General features: G+C 41.6%; 1 protein-coding gene across 20 annotated transcripts in view; it reads right to left on the minus strand.

Annotated features, from left to right (window-relative positions):
- The window catches only part of CADPS2 (calcium dependent secretion activator 2), a 288,249-nt gene extending 270,358 nt beyond the window's left edge, over positions 1-17,891 (minus strand). For 11 of the 20 annotated variants that reach the window (XM_027639613.1, XM_027639607.1, XM_027639593.1 and 8 more), the window contains exon 1: positions 17,460-17,890. In XM_027639613.1, the coding sequence (XP_027495414.1) occupies positions 17,460-17,786 (327 nt within the window). In that variant the 5' untranslated portion in view covers positions 17,787-17,890. Of the gene's footprint in view, positions 1-17,459 lie in introns of all 20 variants that reach the window. The other 9 variants (XM_027639602.1, XM_027639608.1, XM_027639605.1 and 6 more) reach the window with 2 other exon arrangements.
- Positions 17,892-19,606: the final 1,715 nt, after the last annotated feature.

The following is a 19,606-nucleotide window of genomic DNA, read 5'->3' on the forward strand; positions in this document are numbered from 1 at the left end:
ACCGCGCTGGTAATTTATGTATCTAACCAAAAGTAACAGAATAGGATTCTTGATCTCCATCTCTCCCACTGTCACAGAAAAAAACCTGGCACAGTGATTAGGTACATGCCAGAAGAGATAAGCTGATGGTCTTACCACAAAGCTATTGCATAATGAGCTGGGGGCTGGTCTGATATTCTGGAGATGCAATTTCCTTTCCAAACTTCAGACAGAAATCAACTTTCAATATTTCTGCTATTTTCAAAGTGACAGTAGAGGAGCAATACCTAGATATCCTTCCTGTTCTGCACAGAGAGCATAACCAAAGCATACAAAAATTAGAGCTTTCAAAGGGAGAGCTTTTTCCTTCCTCTAGCTCCTAGTTCTGCACTCTTTTACCAAGACTAACAAGTTAATTTGACAGGATGCCTCTCTTCCCCTTTAAAATCCAGTATAGTTGAGGAGCGTGAGAAGGGGAAGAGTTGTGGTTAGTAAGGTTTGCTTAACTTTGCGCAATTAAACCTTGCAGGAACAAGAACCAGCCTTTTTAAGTGATTCACTTAGTCCCCAGCACAAGCACAAGCACTGTTCTCAAGATGTACAAAAGTAATGACTGACCTTTAGAATAATTCACAGTACATTCTTTGTAACAGCTTTTCCTAAAATTATAATTACTTAAAAGTGCTGAGTAGGAGTAAGGCAGACAGGCCAAGGCTCCTTGCAACTTTCCAGTGCTGGGAGATGACTGAATTACAGCACTACAGGTAGAATAAAAGATGATGTAGAGCCAGAAGTCATTCATTCTTGTGCTCTATTCAACCACAAAGTTATGGTGGAAAGAAAGGAAAGAAAGTTAGGAAGGAAGCACAAATCTATGTCTCTTGTTTCACAGAAAATTAATGTATATACATGTCAGTGGGTTTGAAAACAAAAACATTGGCTCCAGCATACTGGATAATATTTTGAAGAGAAGGATTCACTCCAAATGCTGCAGCAGTTATAGATGCTTGCTACAAGTATTCAAGTCATATGGAAAAGCACAGTAAAAATTCACAAGTCTGTACACATTCTGCAGAGAAACCAACATGTCCTGGCCATTTAATCTCCCATGGTCAACAAAAAGCTTGACAGAACAGATGTTTAACAAACTCTGCTCTTTACTGTGCCCAATGTGGCCAGGGCAGAATGTCAGAAACCACCTTTTTACAAGCTTACTGGACAACCAGGAACTCAAGACTACTGATGACAGTTGGGCTAAAAAACAAATAAAAAAGAAGGCACACAGTAACACTGCAACTGAATTCATATGAATTGTGCCACTGAACATGCTTTGTTCTTTATCACCGCAGCACTTAATTGCTGGCAATTATTTTGGAAAAATGATTTTGGAAAAATTAAAAATTTAATTATTAATTATTTTGAGATTTTGCTGATAGTCATGGTTATTGAACACAAATCTGGTCTCAGCAGTTTGAATTTTGTCAGAAAGATCTTTTTAGTCTGGAAACTGAGAAGTGGTAATTTATTCTCTACATTAAGGAATTAAGAGGAGTTAGTCAATTCAGGCATCTCAAGAGTTGAGTACCCTGAATGAAGAAGTGTGCAAATTCTTTAGATGAGTCCGAAAGTTATCCAGCATTGCCCAAAGAAACCTCCTTCCCAAAAGAGGGCAGTAGGTCTCTATATTCAGAGGACCATGGACTCCTCAGGAGAAGAATATAAGAATAAGGTTAGAATCAGGGTAATGGGGCAACATCTGACCCAGAATGGGAAGGATTACAAAGTCCCAGATTTATCAGAATTATTTAAGAGATGACAAAAATCAAGTAATACAAATTTTCTTTTTATTCTTGCTTCCAGACTAAAAGAATATTGTCGATCTTATCTAGACAACAGTTAAGCACCTGAGATACTGCCACAAAGGGAAAAAAGATTCCATAAAAACATGAGGGTAAGTGATAAAGAAATAGCAGGAAAGGTAGCTGCAAAGTTCTGGAGGGCTGTACCTGCAAATTAAGCATAAATGCAGTATTTTCATGCTTGTTATGACAAAGAGAACAGGAAAACGACATTCTGAATTTGAAGACTGATATTGACACTCCAGGTTGGGATGCATTAGCACACAGAGTGGATAAAGAAACCATACTGGAATTAAAAAAACATACCGGAAAACACAGCCAGCATGGGAGCTGTGGTAACAGAAAAGGGGTGAAATTCAGCATCCCACACTTCAGGCCAGGAATCTCAAGAACTTCTGTGAGATTTTCATTCTTGGCTACTCAGACCTGAGGTTTCAAACGCACTGCCTCAGCTCACCCCAGGTACATGCTAATGTGACATGAGAAGGAAGATACACTAATTCCACCTGCAAAACTAATTCCAGCTGCAAAAAGATAAAGGCTGTTAGTATAATCAGAGAAGGCGAGAGACTACTGCCTGAGGGATGGTTCAGACCTTGGATTGTTTCATATAGGGGAATGAGGCACCATCCTCTACTAAATCCTTCAGGAAGGAAAAGCTGTTACTGTAGCTGAAGGGCAGAGCTGACGAAACAGTAAGTGGTTATAAACCAAACTGCAAATGCATTCTGCTGGGAAGCAAAAGTCTTACAACCACCGGAGTAAGGAAAAACAGTGGGGATACCTAATAACTGAAGTTTCACCTGTTTATAAAAGAGACATCTTGGGTTTGGACACGAGACTGACTCAAGTGGGGAGGTCCCTTTCCATTTGCTGTACAAGTATGATACACAGTAACTTGTTTGTGTGTTGAAGACTTTATCAGCTTTGCAATGATTTTGCAAGATAATCTTTCCATCCCACACCAAAACAACAATTTCATTCAGCCATGATATTTGCCAGGATGCTTATTTGGTGTACCTGAGGCACAGCAGCTTTGTTAGCCTGGCTTATTACATTTTCTGTCAAAAGCAAAGCATTTAGTTAAACAGGTATCATTAAAGGCACAAATATGATAGCAGAGCTGTTTGGCAGCAGAGATGTTATTCCCTGGTAACTATTTGGTGATTCAGAAAGAATCTTGTGAACTGGTAGGTGAATAAAATACCTCGTTCAACACAATAACTACGGAGGGGACAACCTACAGCTATCTTATTTGTGCCACCTTTCAGAAATGGCCCTTGGTTTCCTAAGTTGTATGCACACAATTTGCAAACACACACATAAAACTGTTTGGAAGGTACTGCATCAAAAATTATGTCCCTAACTCAGACTATCAGCCCCTCTTTAAAACTGTATTAGTCCACTATAATCTTTCTCACTCTTCTGCACTGATTGCACAAATTTATTTACTTTCTATTGAAAAAAAAAATGAAACCCAACAACAAACCAACAACACAAATTATTTCAATGCTTTATTTGGCTTACAATTATTGGTCTTAAAATTAGCAAGCAACTTACAAGTATTTTGAAACAGTTTTCTATTTCGATAGTACCCTAAGTTTTGGGGTTTTATTATTCATATGAATGACTGTGATAAGTAAATACTACCTGAAACCTGCCTTACACACACATATGCACATACTGTCCAAGGATGGGTTCACTCCACTGACAAAATGACCTAGTTTCTTCCTCTGAATCCTTCAGCTTTTTGGAAAGGAAAGGTTAGAGGCTACCTATCTTCTTTTAATGTTATTGTGAAGTTCTGTTCATTTTCCAGGCTGTCCATCACTACAGATTGAAATGGATTTGCATTGCTGACCATTTGTATTGCTCAGAGCTTCAGCTCATTACACCTCTTTACCCAATCCCTCAGATGACACATCACTCCAGCTATTATAATCAGGATGCATTACCCCCCTTATCAGCACTGAGGCAACACTGTCTGATCACTAATATGAAGAAGCTGTTCCACCCTAACCACATCACTATCAAACCAAAAATGGACCAACTTCTTATGACAGCTGTGTTTGCAGCTCTGTAGCCTCAATGAAGTCAGAATGAGTAAAAGGTAAGTTGTGCAGCAAAGGACAATAATTTTTTTTTTACTTTTGTTTTTAACCACACAACCAGGATAGCTGTTTTCCTGTTGGAACAACTTATTTTTCCACTATATGAAAAGAAACCAATTTGAATCAAATTAAGAAAATAAATTATCCTTCATGCTGAGAACACATATGCTTCCAGAGCAAGAGTCTGCAGCCAAGGTATAAATCCATCCTAAATACAAAACCAAAAATGATATGTAAGTCTTAACCCTGTAAAACTCGAAGAGCAGAAACAGAATAGTAGAAATTCATTGTACTGATTTCAACAGGGCACACTTTGAGCTAGCCCTAAGGAATCGAATCAATTCTAAAAGCTCAATATTAATAAAAAATAAAACTTTTACTATTAACATAAGTGATAGGGACATCTTTCCTTCCTTATCACAAAGTTTAGGAGTTTGTTTTACATAAAGTAGCTATCAAACTTAGCTGAGGTAGAAATACAGACCTGCAGGGTTTGGGATATTGAGTTTGTTGTTGGTTTGGGGCATCGGGAGTGGGTGATGTTTGTTTTTAAAGAAATTAAATGGCAATTTACAACTTCTACTACAATAAACAGAATAAAAAAAAGACATTTTTGAAAAAGTAGTAGTATTAAGTAACTTGTATGTCAGTATTTTATGCTCAATGTGTAACTTCATTAAAACCAATGAGATCCTTTTTTTTTTCAATAGCAATCATAAAACTTCATAAGTGGAAGCACCCATTCTATTATCATCTATTATCTGTAGCTTTTTTCCGTGCCTCTCTTATGCATATACACACACTGTCTCCCCCCTCTTTTATATATAAGCACACAAATGCATGTTTTTCACATCCCATAGGGAATTTGGCAGAACCACAGCACGCAGGAAGCCGGGATGCACCACCAGCAGCAGGACCCTCTGCCTCAGCCGCAGATCATGGTCACGGTCTCACTTCGAGCACACACGAGTCAATTGCTTCCCTTCTGCCAGCATGTGAATACATTCAGAGTTACAACATACAGCCTTATGAGACCAAATAAATACTAATCAATTCACTACAACACACAACCTTATGGGACCAACGAGATATTGATGAATTTACTGAAGCCCAGAACAACTAAAAGACACTACAAAGGACATGGGTATTTCAGTTCTGGGTCTGCTCCATCTCTGAACATGAATTCCACATAACGGGAGGCTCACTACAATGATCACAAATTGATCAGTGAGAATTAAATGTTAGGCCTGTCTGGAGGGACACCACATAACAGTGGATTGGTCTCACAGCCTAATTACTTAAAGGCACTCATGTCGCTCTTGGCTGCCTCCATGTGCACTCAAGTGCTTTGGGGAACCTGCAGCATCCCCCCTCAGCCTCCAGCAGATACTCAGAACCACATAGGAAATTATAACTAGGATCCATGCTTCCAAGCATTTATTTTTATTTATTCTCTATAAATGTGTCAATATAATTGAGTATTAGGGCTATTTAAGACAGTTCAAGTTAATAAATTAAGGAGTACCCAATTAGGCAGGAACACTCAAACAGGTGCCCGCATAAAACTTTGCTCCTGATTAGCCCCTTTAAAGAACTGCTTAGGATAAAAAAACTTATTAATAAGTTAATTTTTTATTTTTTATGAAGAAGACAAATCTTTAAACTTTCATTTTTCTTTTCTGTCAGATATAATTTCCATATTGCTGTTTTTTCAAGAACATAGAAAAATCACAGTCCATTTGGTGGCCCATACACTTGACGGCCAACAGTTGCTACACATACACATGTAATAATCAACACAGAGAGGATGTTGCCCTCTGCAAGCACTCTCAGCTCTATGAACAGCAGACTACTGGAAAGCCAATTATTAAAACAAAATATACTATGACAGTACATTTCATAAGGTTCTAGTGAAGTCATACATTAAAAAAAAATTGAAAAGAGCATTTGATATTAAAATGGAAATACTGTTCCTATTTTACCTGTCATTCTGACCCTATTAATCCCTACCAGCATTATTATCCTCAGCACTAGAAAGTATAAGCACAGCAACCACTTGTAAACCAGTTAAGGTCTATCTGCAGGATTAGATTCAGTGAATGGCTCAGAGTGTCACAATATTTTCCAAGGGCACTTTATTTGCTCTCTGGAGATACTCTTGAAAATGATTTCTCAGTCATTAATTATTCATTCTATTTCTTATAATCAGTTCTTTTAATTAGTATCCCAGGCAGCTTTGCTGAGGATCCCACACTTTCAGTAATTAGGGGCAGTTTGTTGTCCCTAATTAACTTCAGACATAGCAAGACTCTTATTACTTTGTTACTTCAGCTGTTTTTATGTTTGCATCGCATATTCTGTCCTGCTTTAATGGCTCAGAAAGGCGACTGTCCTGTTTTGCTATTTCTCTCATTTAGGTTCCGTCTCTCTTTCTTGACTCTGTGTTAGCTGCTTTATATTAAATCTCTCTGATTCTCTTTGAAGTCACATCTACACTGGCAAGCTGTGTGACACCAGAAAAGTGCATCTGCGCAGTGAAACAGAACCCTGCCAGCCTGTACAGTCTCCTTCCCATGTGTGCTGCTCTGCATAATTAAGTGTACTTGTAACAGACACAGCTTGTAATATAGCAAGAGGGTCATGTATGGAAGCTTTAACCAATTTACTGATTTTATCATACCTCTGGGACCTCTTGAAGGCCATTACACAATGAGTTCTGACTAACAACTGCAGTTAGCAATTAACGTGTTAATAAACTATTAAATATCCAGAACACGCAAAACAGCTAGCAGTTCAGGAATAATCTGAATAATTTTATTGCCATTTTAAGTAAATAATACTTCTAATTCTTACATGATGCTTTTCATCTACAGACAGCAAGGTGTATTAAGGCAGGAGAAAGATTCTTGGAATCCAGTTGTTCCCAAGAAAGTTTGAGGCAGAGCCAAGCAAAGACCACTGATAATACCAGCCCTGTTCCCAGGGACAGTGTACTGCTGTCCATTCTTGTAATTCAGAAAGTAAAGACGTTTTACCTCAGCCTGTGGGTGGTGAGGGCAAAGAGGGGACAAACAAATCTTCATTTGGCTCTAGCAGAAGTCCTGTAAGGTATATCTTACACACAGGGTGTCTGAGAGAGAGCCACACACAAAAATAGTCACATAGTCTGATGCCAGCGAGTGACTGATCTGCAGAACCAGCAGATCACCTTTATATTACACAGTTAAGAATAACATTTCCTTTTCAGCAACACACAAGCAAAATACATCCACATATGCACAGGCTGCTAGATCTTGTAATTCTCAGACAACTTTTGTAGGATGTTTTGGTTTTCATATTGTAGGTGGTAAAATAGAAGGCTTATAGTCACAAAACACAACTGGTCACTTTGTAACATTTATTACCACTGAAAACGGCCTGGAAACATTAAGTAAGGGTACTTAAAAACTTGGATAGGACAACAAGATAACTTTAAAAGCTGGCCTTAATCTCAAGTGGTGTTTTTAAAGTAAATGAATTTGGGAGCCAAAGTACGCTGAAATTTCTTGTCTCACAGAATATTTAAGGTAAAATGCTTGTAATTACTTCATAACTATGTACTAGCAAGCTCAGAACCTCCACTGTGTGTAGCATTGTCATAGCCTTACTTGTTCTAAAAAACCAGGCAGGGAATTTTTCTTTTCCATGCATCACTATAAGGGGAGGATGTTGAACAGGGGAGGGTAGTTTTGCCTAAGGTGACTGACCCAGACAAAAGAACTAACCAGCAGATCCAATCATGGCCAGTCCTCGTGAACGAAGATTTGGGAAAGGTCATTACTCTTTGAGCCTGCGCAGTGGATTTTTTAGGTGAGACACAGTGTGCGCTGAGCTGAGCCCACCCTTTAATCCTGAGGTTCATCTGCCAGGGCCAAGTGAGCTTGGATGGTGGCAGCGAGGTCCTCAGGACGTAGGTTTGTTTACAGTGACCTTCTCTTAGATGGATGGCCTTACAGGGCTGACGAGCTCCATCTGCCCAGGGGAGTTTCCCTGACCGGGAATCAAACCTGGGCCGCTGTGGTGAGAGTGCTGCATCCTAACCACTAGACCACCAGGGGTCCTTGTAGCAGATCCACATTCCAAGCTGATGGCCCTCTGAAGACTGTGGAGAGGGGTGATTAGTTTGGTTTTTTTCCTCTCTCTCCTCGGAAACAGGAGGCACTTCACTTTTGCCCTGACTGTAGGGAGGGTGTGTGTTGGAGAGGTCCGAGGTTGACTTTGTTTTCAGCCTGGTCATCTGGCTGTTTTCTGGCCCCAGTATGCCCCATTTTCCTGTGCCCTGTTCTGCCCCCAGCCCAGGTCTGGCTGGATTTCATCAGAGAGGCTTGACTCATCTGCAGAGGAACCTTTTGGGGAGAAGGTCGCCCTTTCCCTCCTCTGCTCCTGTGTTTGGCAGCGGCTTGTGCCCATCAACGAAGGGGGGAAAATCCCTGCCACAGCCAGCCACAAACACTTGAGTTTCTTGGGAAGAACCCCCTTTTCCCCCTCCCCTTCTTGGTGGGGGGGAAGATCTCCATTTTTGGCTTCTCCTGCGATCCGGGGGCCCCACGCGGCGACTGCCAGAGCCCAACAGCGCCCCCTGCTGACCGTGGTTAGAACTGCGCCAAAAGGCAGAAAGTACTGAACTGTTTCCTTTCTGAAGGGGATTTTTGGGAACAGAATTACTGTTTGGTTGTTTTTGTGGTTTTTTGTTGTTCTGCCAATACACATACATCCTTTAATAAAGGGCCGTTATTTTTTCTTTCTCCATACTTCCTCAATTGGAGCCTCTTAATTTCGGATTTACAATTGCTTAGAGTGAGGAGTTTGGTCTTCCTCATAACTCATCCTCCTTAGCAAAACACTTCAGTCTCATTAAACTGAGACAAGCATATGTGTGGTTACGAGAATGATACTGCGTTTGGAGTTAAGTCACCACAAACTGAATCTAAGTGTCTGTTCAGGCAAATACTCCAACTCAGAGAGCTGATGATTACTGAAAAAAAAAAAAATTTCTAGTGGAGTTTGCTAACTTCTATCTCTAAATATCACTGTTTACTCTTAAATTCCCACTGGTAAGAGGCTGAAAAATTCTCTGCCTTTTAATGACGCTGTAGGAAGAAAGAGAGAGTGAGAGGGGACCTGATTGCTAAAATGATTTAATATCAGATCTATACCAAAAAACCTCTTATTTATTTTTATTTCTTTTCTTTGCTTATGCTCCATTCATAAAGAGATCAAAATAAAAAAAAATATTTAAAATGGTCAATATTAATGTTTTAGCATTAATGCATATTTGATGTATTAAACAGTGGAATGGCGAAACATACGTAGAACACTTTTGAACAAGAAACAACCTTCCTAAAAGGCCTCAGAATACATAAGTTAGAAATAAATGAAGGAATGTATGAGCAATAGGCACAAACTGGAGATGATTCCCAGCAAAAGCCAGCAAGATAAACATTTGGCATAGACTGCCTGAAGGTAGATATTTTTAAAAAACAGAAAACTCATGAATTCACCATTAGAAAATCCTAAACATAAGAAACAACTCCAATCTTCTACAGAATAAAAACAGTTTTTCCCAGTGCGCTATATCCTACTACTGATTTTTATGGACTCCAACTCCTGTGCCCCACATTTCTCACCAGCTCTTTACTGTTCCTATTTTGTATTATTGACATGAATATTGAGACTATCCACTTTTCTCCAGCTTTGTCCTTTCTTCCATGTCCTCATCTACAGCCCAAACAAGCCTACTCAAAGTACTATCCCAAGGATTTTTTGGGGGTATCTATACTTTCACTCAAAGTATCACTCCAGCACTTTTATCACACAGAAGCTGCCAGCCTTTATTTCTAAAACCTCACAGACAAGACAACTGAAGATAAATTAATAATTAATGGTTATGAGAGAAAAATGGAAACAGAGCTGGAGAAAAAATCTTGTACAATCAACTTCTCTTTTTCTAATTTTTCTTGACCAGGTCATGTAGTTAAAAAAGTACTCACTGTACTTCATTCTTCACAATACTGTTAATTAATGCTTTTCCCCTTCCTGACAGGAAAAACACTCAAGAATATTCTTGACTTCATGCATACAAGTAATCATGCTTGAAGAGAAGCATATGCTTTTTCTCCTCACTGCAAAACAAATAAGAACCATATATATTTTTTTTAATAACTACCATCAACTTCTAGAGAATTTTAAATACAAAATGAAAAGCCTTCAATGCTTATGGCTGAGAAAATAACCTTCAAAATGCAAACTTAAACTGATGCAGCCTGGTATCGACATGCAAACACTCCATCTCTCCTGCTGCTCAGAGTTTCCCACACACAGCAACAAATTGAAAACTGCCTTTTCACAGCTGCTACTCTGAAACCTGGGGGAATCTGCTGCAACACACAAGAACTGAGCTGCTTTCAATTCAGTGCCAGCACTTCTAGGCAGAAATGGGCACTGGAGATAGGTACTAGGCAAATGGAACAGGACTTCAGTAAATGCTATTCCTCTCCCTTCCTCCCATCCTGAATGGCAATAGCTAGAAGTACCAGACCTGTGCATGCCACTGCCATCAGCTGGCAGCAAGAGGAGTAACTTGGACAGAAATATAGGAGTCATGTTTGCAGCTAATGTGCCAAAAAAAAACCCTATATGAAAAATTACTTAAAGATTAAAGAGTTTATAAACCTTAGAGGCTGGCACCTGGTTTAGACAGAGTAACATACTAACTGGGGCTCAGTACAACTAAATATAGAACTAGAGTCAAGGCACAAAGACTGGCACCCCAACACACATCCCTCAATCAGCAGAGGCAAGCCAAGCACTTTCCTAGAAGACAACACATCATCCCATCTTCCCCTATGGACACCTCTTGGGTTCAGAAAACAAGTTTTGTCCCTGAGCTATTAGCTTTCCAGTTCTAGCAAGGGAAGCAGCAGCAGATAGGGATATGGTAAGCTAGCAAAATAGGAGACATGTACACACAAAATAGAAAGAAGGGTAACAGGAGAGTAGAACACAAATACAGAGGTACATTAAAAAAGCAAAACAGTACATTGCGAAAGCAACTTCAGGATGATTTTTACCAATATGAAAAAGAAATGGTAAAAAGCCAGAAAGAGAAAAACCAACTCTAATAACCAGCATGCAAATGGAGAGGCAAGTGGTTAGTAGTGTCTCCAAACATGAACTGATGACAGCAGGTGTGCATGGAGGAGCAAGGAAGGGAAAATGAAAATTTGCTTTTATAGAAATGCATAATTCAATGAACAGTTAACTAGCAACCAACAAGCATTTTCTGCTCTGGCAATACTGTATAGTTAAAGACAGTACACGGTAATGGTTATTTTGATATATTGCCCCTCTCTAGATACACGTAAAGAAGTGTGGCTCAGAGGGGAAAAGAGCATTTTCACCAGCTTTGTTATTCCATGGCAGCAATGGATATATTTTTCAAATAATTTCAGATAAAGGATTAAAGACAAGGTGAGCTGATTTGGTATTTCTGCTTCTCAGTCACCAATTACAGCAGTTCAGATACACAAAATATAATGTGAGAATAACAACTGCAAAGGGTGAGAAATGCAAGGCAGCCCAGCCAGCCAATTTCCCTGTACAGTTCCTGCAGAGATAGAGACAATCAACTGATCCTTCAAACTCTCCTCGTCAGCTCCTAATAACTAGTCTTCCTCAGGCACTTTAAATGGGGTATGTGCCAACAAAGTCAACACACTTGTCAAACTGTGTGGGTGACAGAAAAAAAGAAAAAACCTGGGGTCACTCAGTCAGAAAAAAACATAAAATTGCCCCATCAAATAATAATAACTAAAAAATAATCAAATTTCAAAGGCAAGTATAGGTAAAATAAGCAGGGAAAACAAAACAAGCAAGTAAAAGAAGAGACTGATGAATTTTTCATCATAGTATACTAGGTTTGCAGACTGTCCATACAAATTCACTTCATAACACAGCTGTTTACCAGCTCCTGGTTTTCCCAGCACACTGTCTAGCTTTTGGCCAAGCCCCAGCTATCAATTCTGAGCTGGCAGGTCAACAGAAGAATTTAAGATTAAAACAAAACTCTGAAGGACCTTAATTTCTGAAGTGGTGCTGGTAACTAGAAGGCTCTGCTTCTCTTGTCACCCTTCAGTATTTCTTCAGCCATGGGTTGATTCAATTGCCAATGGTGAGCAACTTGCCTACTGCAAGCAAAACCAGCTTCTTCCCCAAAGAGCCAGTTCTGACAGAGGCAAAAAGATCTATTTGTGAATAATCTTGTCTCAACATGTATAGAGCTCTGTAGGCCACTATATTATGGGCTTCAACAGGATTTACCAAAACACTCTATACTCACTTGCCTGCAAATAAAATACACACAGCTTAGAGCATCATGGGGGGAAAATAAGGCAAACAAACTTGATTTAAAATGACTTCCTGAAACACCACAAAAAACCCTGAAATTTTTCTAAGGGAAACAATGAAGGTAGGAATGGAAGATGTTCCTAGAAAGCTCTTTAGCAGAATTTTGACCAGATAACAAAGTTTTATACCTAAGCTCTTCCTCTTAAATGTGTCTAGAGTTCCCAAAAACAATGGCTTTGGATGTACTCTCCTTGCTACCTTAACAGTGCAGAAAGCAACATCTTATGAAACAGGTTCAGAAGTCAAGAGACGATTTTTCTTTTCCAAAATATGCTTAGTCAATAAATAAGTAGATACACACCACCAGCTCAAAAGCAAGGAAATGTGGGGCTTGGGACAGGAGAAATAAAAACATTGAGAATAAAACTGGGATCCAGAGAATGAAGTCTATCCCCACAACCAGCATTTTCCTGATACTATTACTTAGTGGACACATATTACTGTAAACCTCTTCTTTAGAGGTAAACTCCAAGAAACAGATACGAACAAACTCACAGAATTCAGATGAAAATAAATTCTTATTACTGCTCCTACTTTGAGAGTTAACTAGCAGTCAATGTTTTCGATGTACTCGTGATTGAGCAGCTGGACAGGAGAGAAAAAATGGTCATCAAGTATTCAGGAAATAAAGTTATTCAGTTACGAATTTTATGCAGCCAGATCAAATACTTCTGCTACTTATCACCTATGAAAGCAAGACTTGAATTATCAGCTTTGATGTACTAAGCCTTTCATGCATTATGAAATCTTGTTTAGCCTAGGAGTGTTACTTCTCCCTCAGTCTTGGGTTTTTGTGTGGCCACTTGATTACCAGAGTAAATTTTAAAATGTTGAGGAATTAAAACACAGGAAGAACTTTTTTTTTAAATTAATTGTAGCATTTCATTGTCCCTTCCTTCCCCAGGAACTTTAACTCTGATTTGTCTCCCAGATATAGAACCTGCCCTTGGCATGTACTCCCTGAGTAAAACTCAGTAGGTACACACAAGTGTACAACTGATTAGTATAAACAGCAGTTACCAAGGTCATCATCTAATCACTGACTCAGTGTATGTTCACAGACACCACTTTTCCTTGATGGAAGAAAGTCACAACAGCAATGCATTTCCTTCACCACCTCAATCTCATTCTACAGACCAACTCAATCTGCTGGATTGAGATTCAGTTTGGCTGGGGTAGGAGAACACAAGGAAGAAGAATGGGATGTGTTAAGTATTTTCTTCTTCTCTTTTGCTGAGACTAGAAACAAAGAGGAGTGGAGACACAGAAAATAAAAATGCAGAAATACGTTCAAGAGGACTCATAAAAAAGTGGTAACTACAAAAAAGTTATGGTCTCTTTAAACCAGGGACAGACAAACCTTGCTTTACAAAAGAATCATATGTAATGCATTAATGCATTAATATTTCTCTAAAAGTAGGAAAATACATGAATAAATGTCCATAAATATCTATTGAAAAAATGTTACTAAATACATATTAGGTCTACTTTTTAGAGAAAACTCCATCTTCGTCAGGATTTGCCACACAACCTTGAAAAATCACACCATGTTTCAGCTCCACATCTCCAATATTTGCCTATTCCTCCTCTATTAAAAATCTATTTGCAAAGAAAATAAGATAGGATGTAATAGCAGGCCACCAACTAACTCTGAACAGTTAAAAAAAAGTATTTCTACCACATATCCTAAAAATTTTAAAAAAACCAAACGCAGTCTTACCATAAAAATATGGGAATCAGCAAAACTTGGGCTAAATGACATTAAATTTGTCATTAAAAAGAAGTCAGTGGAATTGATGGACTCTGGTGAATTATAATACTTCTTTTTTTTCTTAAGAGTTTGATTTTTTTAGTTAATCTTATCTATCACAATACAGCAGAGCTAATTTTACTTAGCAAGAAGGAAGAAGAAAGGACAACAGAGGAATGAAACACTGCCTGCATTTAAAATTCTTTAATTAGTATTACGCAGTCCTTTAAGTATGGTGGTTTCAAGATACTGTATAGTGTATTTTAATCTGATACTAAAGCAAGAACATAAGAAGCCAGCCATATTGTAACCCATTTCCTTACTGATATTACAGTACAGTTGAGGATATTTGATATATGAATTCTTTCTCATACCCTTACTGGATAATATGTTCCACATTAAAAAGGAAGAATGCAGCACATTAAAATACTGCAGAATGCAGTTTCTGCTCAGCAATATGCCAAATGAACTGGCAGAAAGAACAAATTACTTTTGCTCTTAAGCAGGGTGGATACTATTCTTAGGTTATCAGAAAGACTGCTGGTGCAAAAGCATTACAAAGAGTGCACAAGCTGAAAGAGGCAGGGAGCTGGAACCAAACAGCATCAAAGGTTCTGATTCAAAACCATGTCTTGGATCACTTATCTACTGATGATGGACAGGGCATGCAGTAGTTAACAGCTCCAGTTAAACAACATGGGTAAGGAACCTCAGTCCAGCTCACAATAGACAGCCAGTCACATCACACAAGTCAGAAGTGAAGCAAAAGAACAAGAGATCAAGGAAGAATCCATATCTGTATCATACCTTGGCAGAGAGAAAATTAATTCAGGAAATAAGACAGACTTTTACCCCATGGAATATGAATCACAGAATCACAGAATGAGTAAGGTTGGAAGGGACCACAGTGGGTCATCTTGTCCAACCTCACTGTCTGAGCAGGGTCATCCCAGAGCACATGGCACATGATTGCATCCAGACAGTTCTTAAATATCTCCAGTGAGGGAGACTCTACAACCTCTCTGGGCAGCCTGTTTCAGTGCCTGGTCACCTGCACAGTAAAGAGTTCTTCCTCATATTCAGGTAGAACTTCCTGTGCATAAGTTTCTGCCCATTGCCTCTTGTCCTATTTCTTGGCACCACCCAGAAGAGCTGGGCTCCATCCTCTTGACACCCCCCTTTAGATACTCATATACATTGATTAGGTCCCCTCTCAGTCATCTCTTCTCTAGACCAGCTATCACATCTCCAAAAGTGTCTTCCTTCAGGACATGGTGTAAGAGAGGTGGTTGTACTCTCATTCACAGGGCCACCGTGCAGCACAGAGTGCAGAAATTAGACACAAAAGAGGGCTCCTTTGTAGAGCTCTCAGCAATCTCGAACTATCAAAGCAGGTTTTCTGAACTCTCAAAACTCAGTACCACTTCTGCTACCCTATATTCACTGGGTAATATATACCACAGTGTCAAATAAGAGGAAGGATGGTAATGTGCATTTCATTACTTCCTAGACAAAAATGCAACTCCTAGAAAGAATTATTTTGTGTTATGTCTTATTTAAAAACTCTATTTTCTGACCAGCTAAAGACATCATTGTTCTGCAGCTAAATTCTTAAACATGACAAAAGTCTCTTTGCGCATACAGTTATTAACCCAAAAGTCAGAGTTCACATAAAAACAGTAATTACCAGGAGTAGCATGTAATTTTAGGTATCAAGTCAATTCTATCAATCACTCTGTTCATTGGTCATATGTTAAATCCACAACAGTTTTATTTCTGCATTTGCAGACATTTTATTAATAAAAATAATACAGTAGTTATTTTTAAAACAGTTCCTATGCTTAATGACTGAGATAAGCGAGAACTTCTAAATACCCAGTATCTTCTGCGATTGATAGTCACAAGCTTAACTTGGAAGCTGATTAGGAAAATTTAATCAAGAGGAGGGCAACGTGGCACTGGAGCAGGTCACACAGATGGGCTGTGGGATCTCATCTCTGGAGGCTTCTGAGTCTCCTGCTTGAACCTAGATTGGTGTCAACACTGCATCAAGTTCACTTTGGCTTTGTCCAGTGGGAAGTCACACTCAGATGACCTCCAGATGTCTCTTCAAAATCTCGTTTCTATGGTGACTCTGTTTTGGGGTGAGTAATCTTCGGTGGGGTGAAAATTCTCATTTTGACACGTTTTCTTTGGCTTTCTGCTTACAAGATATCTTTATACAGGTTCCACAGTTTAAGCACCTAACACTTAATAAAATCAAAACATTTTTTCAGAAATAATCTTATTATTACTGCCACGTTAACTTGTCAGAGAATTCACTAAGCACAATTACCTATAGCAGACATACTTCGAACAACCCAAAACATTTAGTATTGAATTTTACAAACCCTTAGAGATATGGAAGCATCAAGATCACAAAAAGCCAAGTGGAAATGAATTCTTTTTTGTGTCCTTCTGGAAAATTATGTGGAATGGGGTTTTTTGTTTGTTTCTTTTCTGTTTTGATTTGGATTGGTCTGTTTGTTTACAGAATTGACAGTAAAAATACGCAAACTTTTTAGACCAAACATTTCAAGAACTGAGCTTTTAAGTGGTTATCTGGAAATGCAATGCCTTAAGTATTCTACCTATTCAACAGCTCAAAAGTAAGTGAGAATAAGCAAAAATCCCTACCACACACCTGCCAGTTCTCAAAAGCTTGTATTTGATGTACAAGGTGCAGAGAATAATTTTGGTCAACCTTCACTAGAAGGCCATTCTCATCACAAACGCGCATGTTGATTGTTTCTATGTACAGAGAGAGCGCACTTAATAATTCATGAAACAAAATAGTTTTCTCGTTCACCTCTGTATTATGGCTTAATTTGCTCGGGTTGGGTACTGATGGTCAGAACGCGACTCACAGAAGGCACCTCTGGGAAATTTAACTCCAGTCATCAGGCAGCGCCGAGAAGCAGAAACAGATCCTCCACGGCAGAACGGCCCCAGCGCCCCCGCGCCCGCTCCCTGCGCTCCTGTGCCCTTCGCACGGCGACTTTAAGCATAACTCTAAAAACTTAAACGACTTCACCCCGGTGACCGATGGATTTCTAGGTGAAGGGTCTGTTTTGGAGAAGGCGGGCTCAAACCCAGCCCTCCAGCAGCTGCTCCCGCAGCGCCCGCGATGCCGCCGGCGGCTCCTGGCGCCGTGTCCCGCCCGGTGCCCGGGGCGGCGCTCAACCTGTTGCGGGGCGGGAGCGCGGCGGCGGCCGTGGCTGCGGGATGGCCCGCGGGAGACGGCGGGGCAGGGGGAGCGGGGAGGCGGGGGCTCACCTTCTGCTGCCGGCGGGCCATGTCTGTGGGCTGCTTGGCGTTGAAGGGGTGCGCGATGCACCTCGCGATGAACACGTAGAGCTGCAGCCGGAGCCGCTTCTCCCGCTCCTCTCGCTGCAGGCGCTCCTGCTCATCCCGGCCCTCGCTCAGCACCGAGGGGCTGGGGCTGGTCTCCCGCGCCGCCCCGGCCTCTCTGCCCCGAGAGTCCCGGGGCGGCGCCGGCGGCAGCGAGCGCGGAGAGCCGCCGCCCGCCGCCACCAGCACGTCCCGCCGCTCCTCTTCCAGCAGCTCATCGGACTCCTCCTCGCTGGAGGAAGGGTCCAGCATCGCGCTCGGGGGGCGCGCCCGGCGGCTGGCACGGAGCGAGGTGGGGAGCGGCGCGTACCTTTCCGGACACGTCGAGTTTACACACGGACTGTTTCCGACCGGCGGCGGCTGCCGGGCGGGAGCGGAGGGGCGGGGAGGAGAGGCGGGGTTTGGGAAGGGGGTCGAGCCCGGGTTGCCTGGGAATTGCTTCGACCGGCTGCCGGCGGAGACAGGGGCGGGACCGGGGCCGGGCTAACATCTTCGCCCGCCCCGGCGGGGATAGCGGCCCGCGAATGGCCAGGAAGGGCAAGAGAGGGCAGCGCCGCACCCGCCAGAGCACCGCACAGTACAGCACGACTCGGCACCGCACGGCACGACGGGGCTCGGCTGCCCTGCTCCCGACAAGGGCAGCTGCTGGCCGGGGAACTTCCCTGGCAGCGCTAGTCCGGTGCGCCCTGCCCCGCGTCCCGGGCAGCGGGGCCGCCGTGGGAAGCGCATCCTGCCCTCTCCATCCGGCTCTGACACACGGCGGAACGCCGTGCTGGAAGGGGAGAGCGGAGGCTGTGCGCGCCAGCGACCCCGGGCTCGCTGACATCCTCTGCCAAGTAGTGGGGGTGGAAATGAGAGACATCTCAAATGGCCCCAGAAGAGGAAGACACTGAAACCCTGCCTTTTTGAGGTGGGTAGTGGGCTGATGCTGAAGTGTGCATTGCTCTCGCAGGTTATTTCTGTCGGGAGCCTGCAGCCACAAGTCGGTCGTTCACATCACTCTGAAGTCGTTATTCCAGACTGTCTGAGGATCCGGACAGGTTTGTATTCACAGTGGTTGTCGTCACACTTAAGGCTGTGAGAACCATACGAAAGCCTACGACTAGGAGGCTCTAAAATTGAACAAAAAAGGCTTCACCGTGTGAAAGCCAGATTCCTGGAGTCTGATCAGGACCCCCTGGAAAGGCAGGCTTGGAGAGGGAAAAGACATCCGATTTCATATGGATCAACAGGTCCTTCTCTCAATCCCTATTCACCCACATGCAAAGGTGCTGGTACCAGGGAGGACAAGGGAACTACTGAGCAGGGAAGGATCGGAGGCCAGAAGGATGAAGGCTGGAGGGATGGACTGGATCACAGAAAGGCCTTGGCTCTATATACTGTTCTAAATGGTAGCTGAGGCTGTGCCCACGCTGCTCCAGGCCCTGCTCTATACCAGTGACAGGTTTTCAAGGCCCTGCATGGAAACTCAACAAACTCAGGTGGCCAACCCTGTTCTCACTGTATGAGCTGGGCTGGGTTTAGAGTGGTGGACTCTAGTCCGTTATCAATATTTTGAAGTTCCCAGTACTGCAGATTTAGGAAAGGATCTTTAAAGCTGGCAGTTATCTGCCTACTGAACCATCTTTCAGGAGGTGGAATTCCTCTTGCTGAGGGCAGCAGCTATTAGTTAGATGGCAGCATTAGGCACTAGGAGTCTGGGTTCTGCCTCTGAATCTCTACCAGGGGAGTGAGGTGAAACATTGAGGGAGAATTGTCCTGACAAACACACTGGCTTTCTTCAAAGTTTGAGTGCTAAATGTAGCAGTTGTATAAAAATAGGTGGGTTATTTATATGGTTGGCTTGTGTCCTTAACATTGTATAAAAATAGGCAAAATTTGTGAAATGCAGAAAGGCAGTCAGGGAAGAGCACGAATGTCAACCTATTGAACATCTGTAGTCACATTTCCTTAGCACAGTAATTGCTTAAGCCAGTTTTTGTGGGGACCACCATAAGCAATCACATGCCAGTGCTTGTGTTTCCAGTGTATCATTGCAAGTAGTGCTAGTCCTGTAGTAGATAAGAGGTAGT

Source organism: Corapipo altera, unplaced genomic scaffold, assembly GCF_003945725.1.
Source record: "Corapipo altera isolate COAL_440 unplaced genomic scaffold, ASM394572v1 1b, whole genome shotgun sequence".
Taxonomy (NCBI): domain Eukaryota; kingdom Metazoa; phylum Chordata; class Aves; order Passeriformes; family Pipridae; genus Corapipo; species Corapipo altera.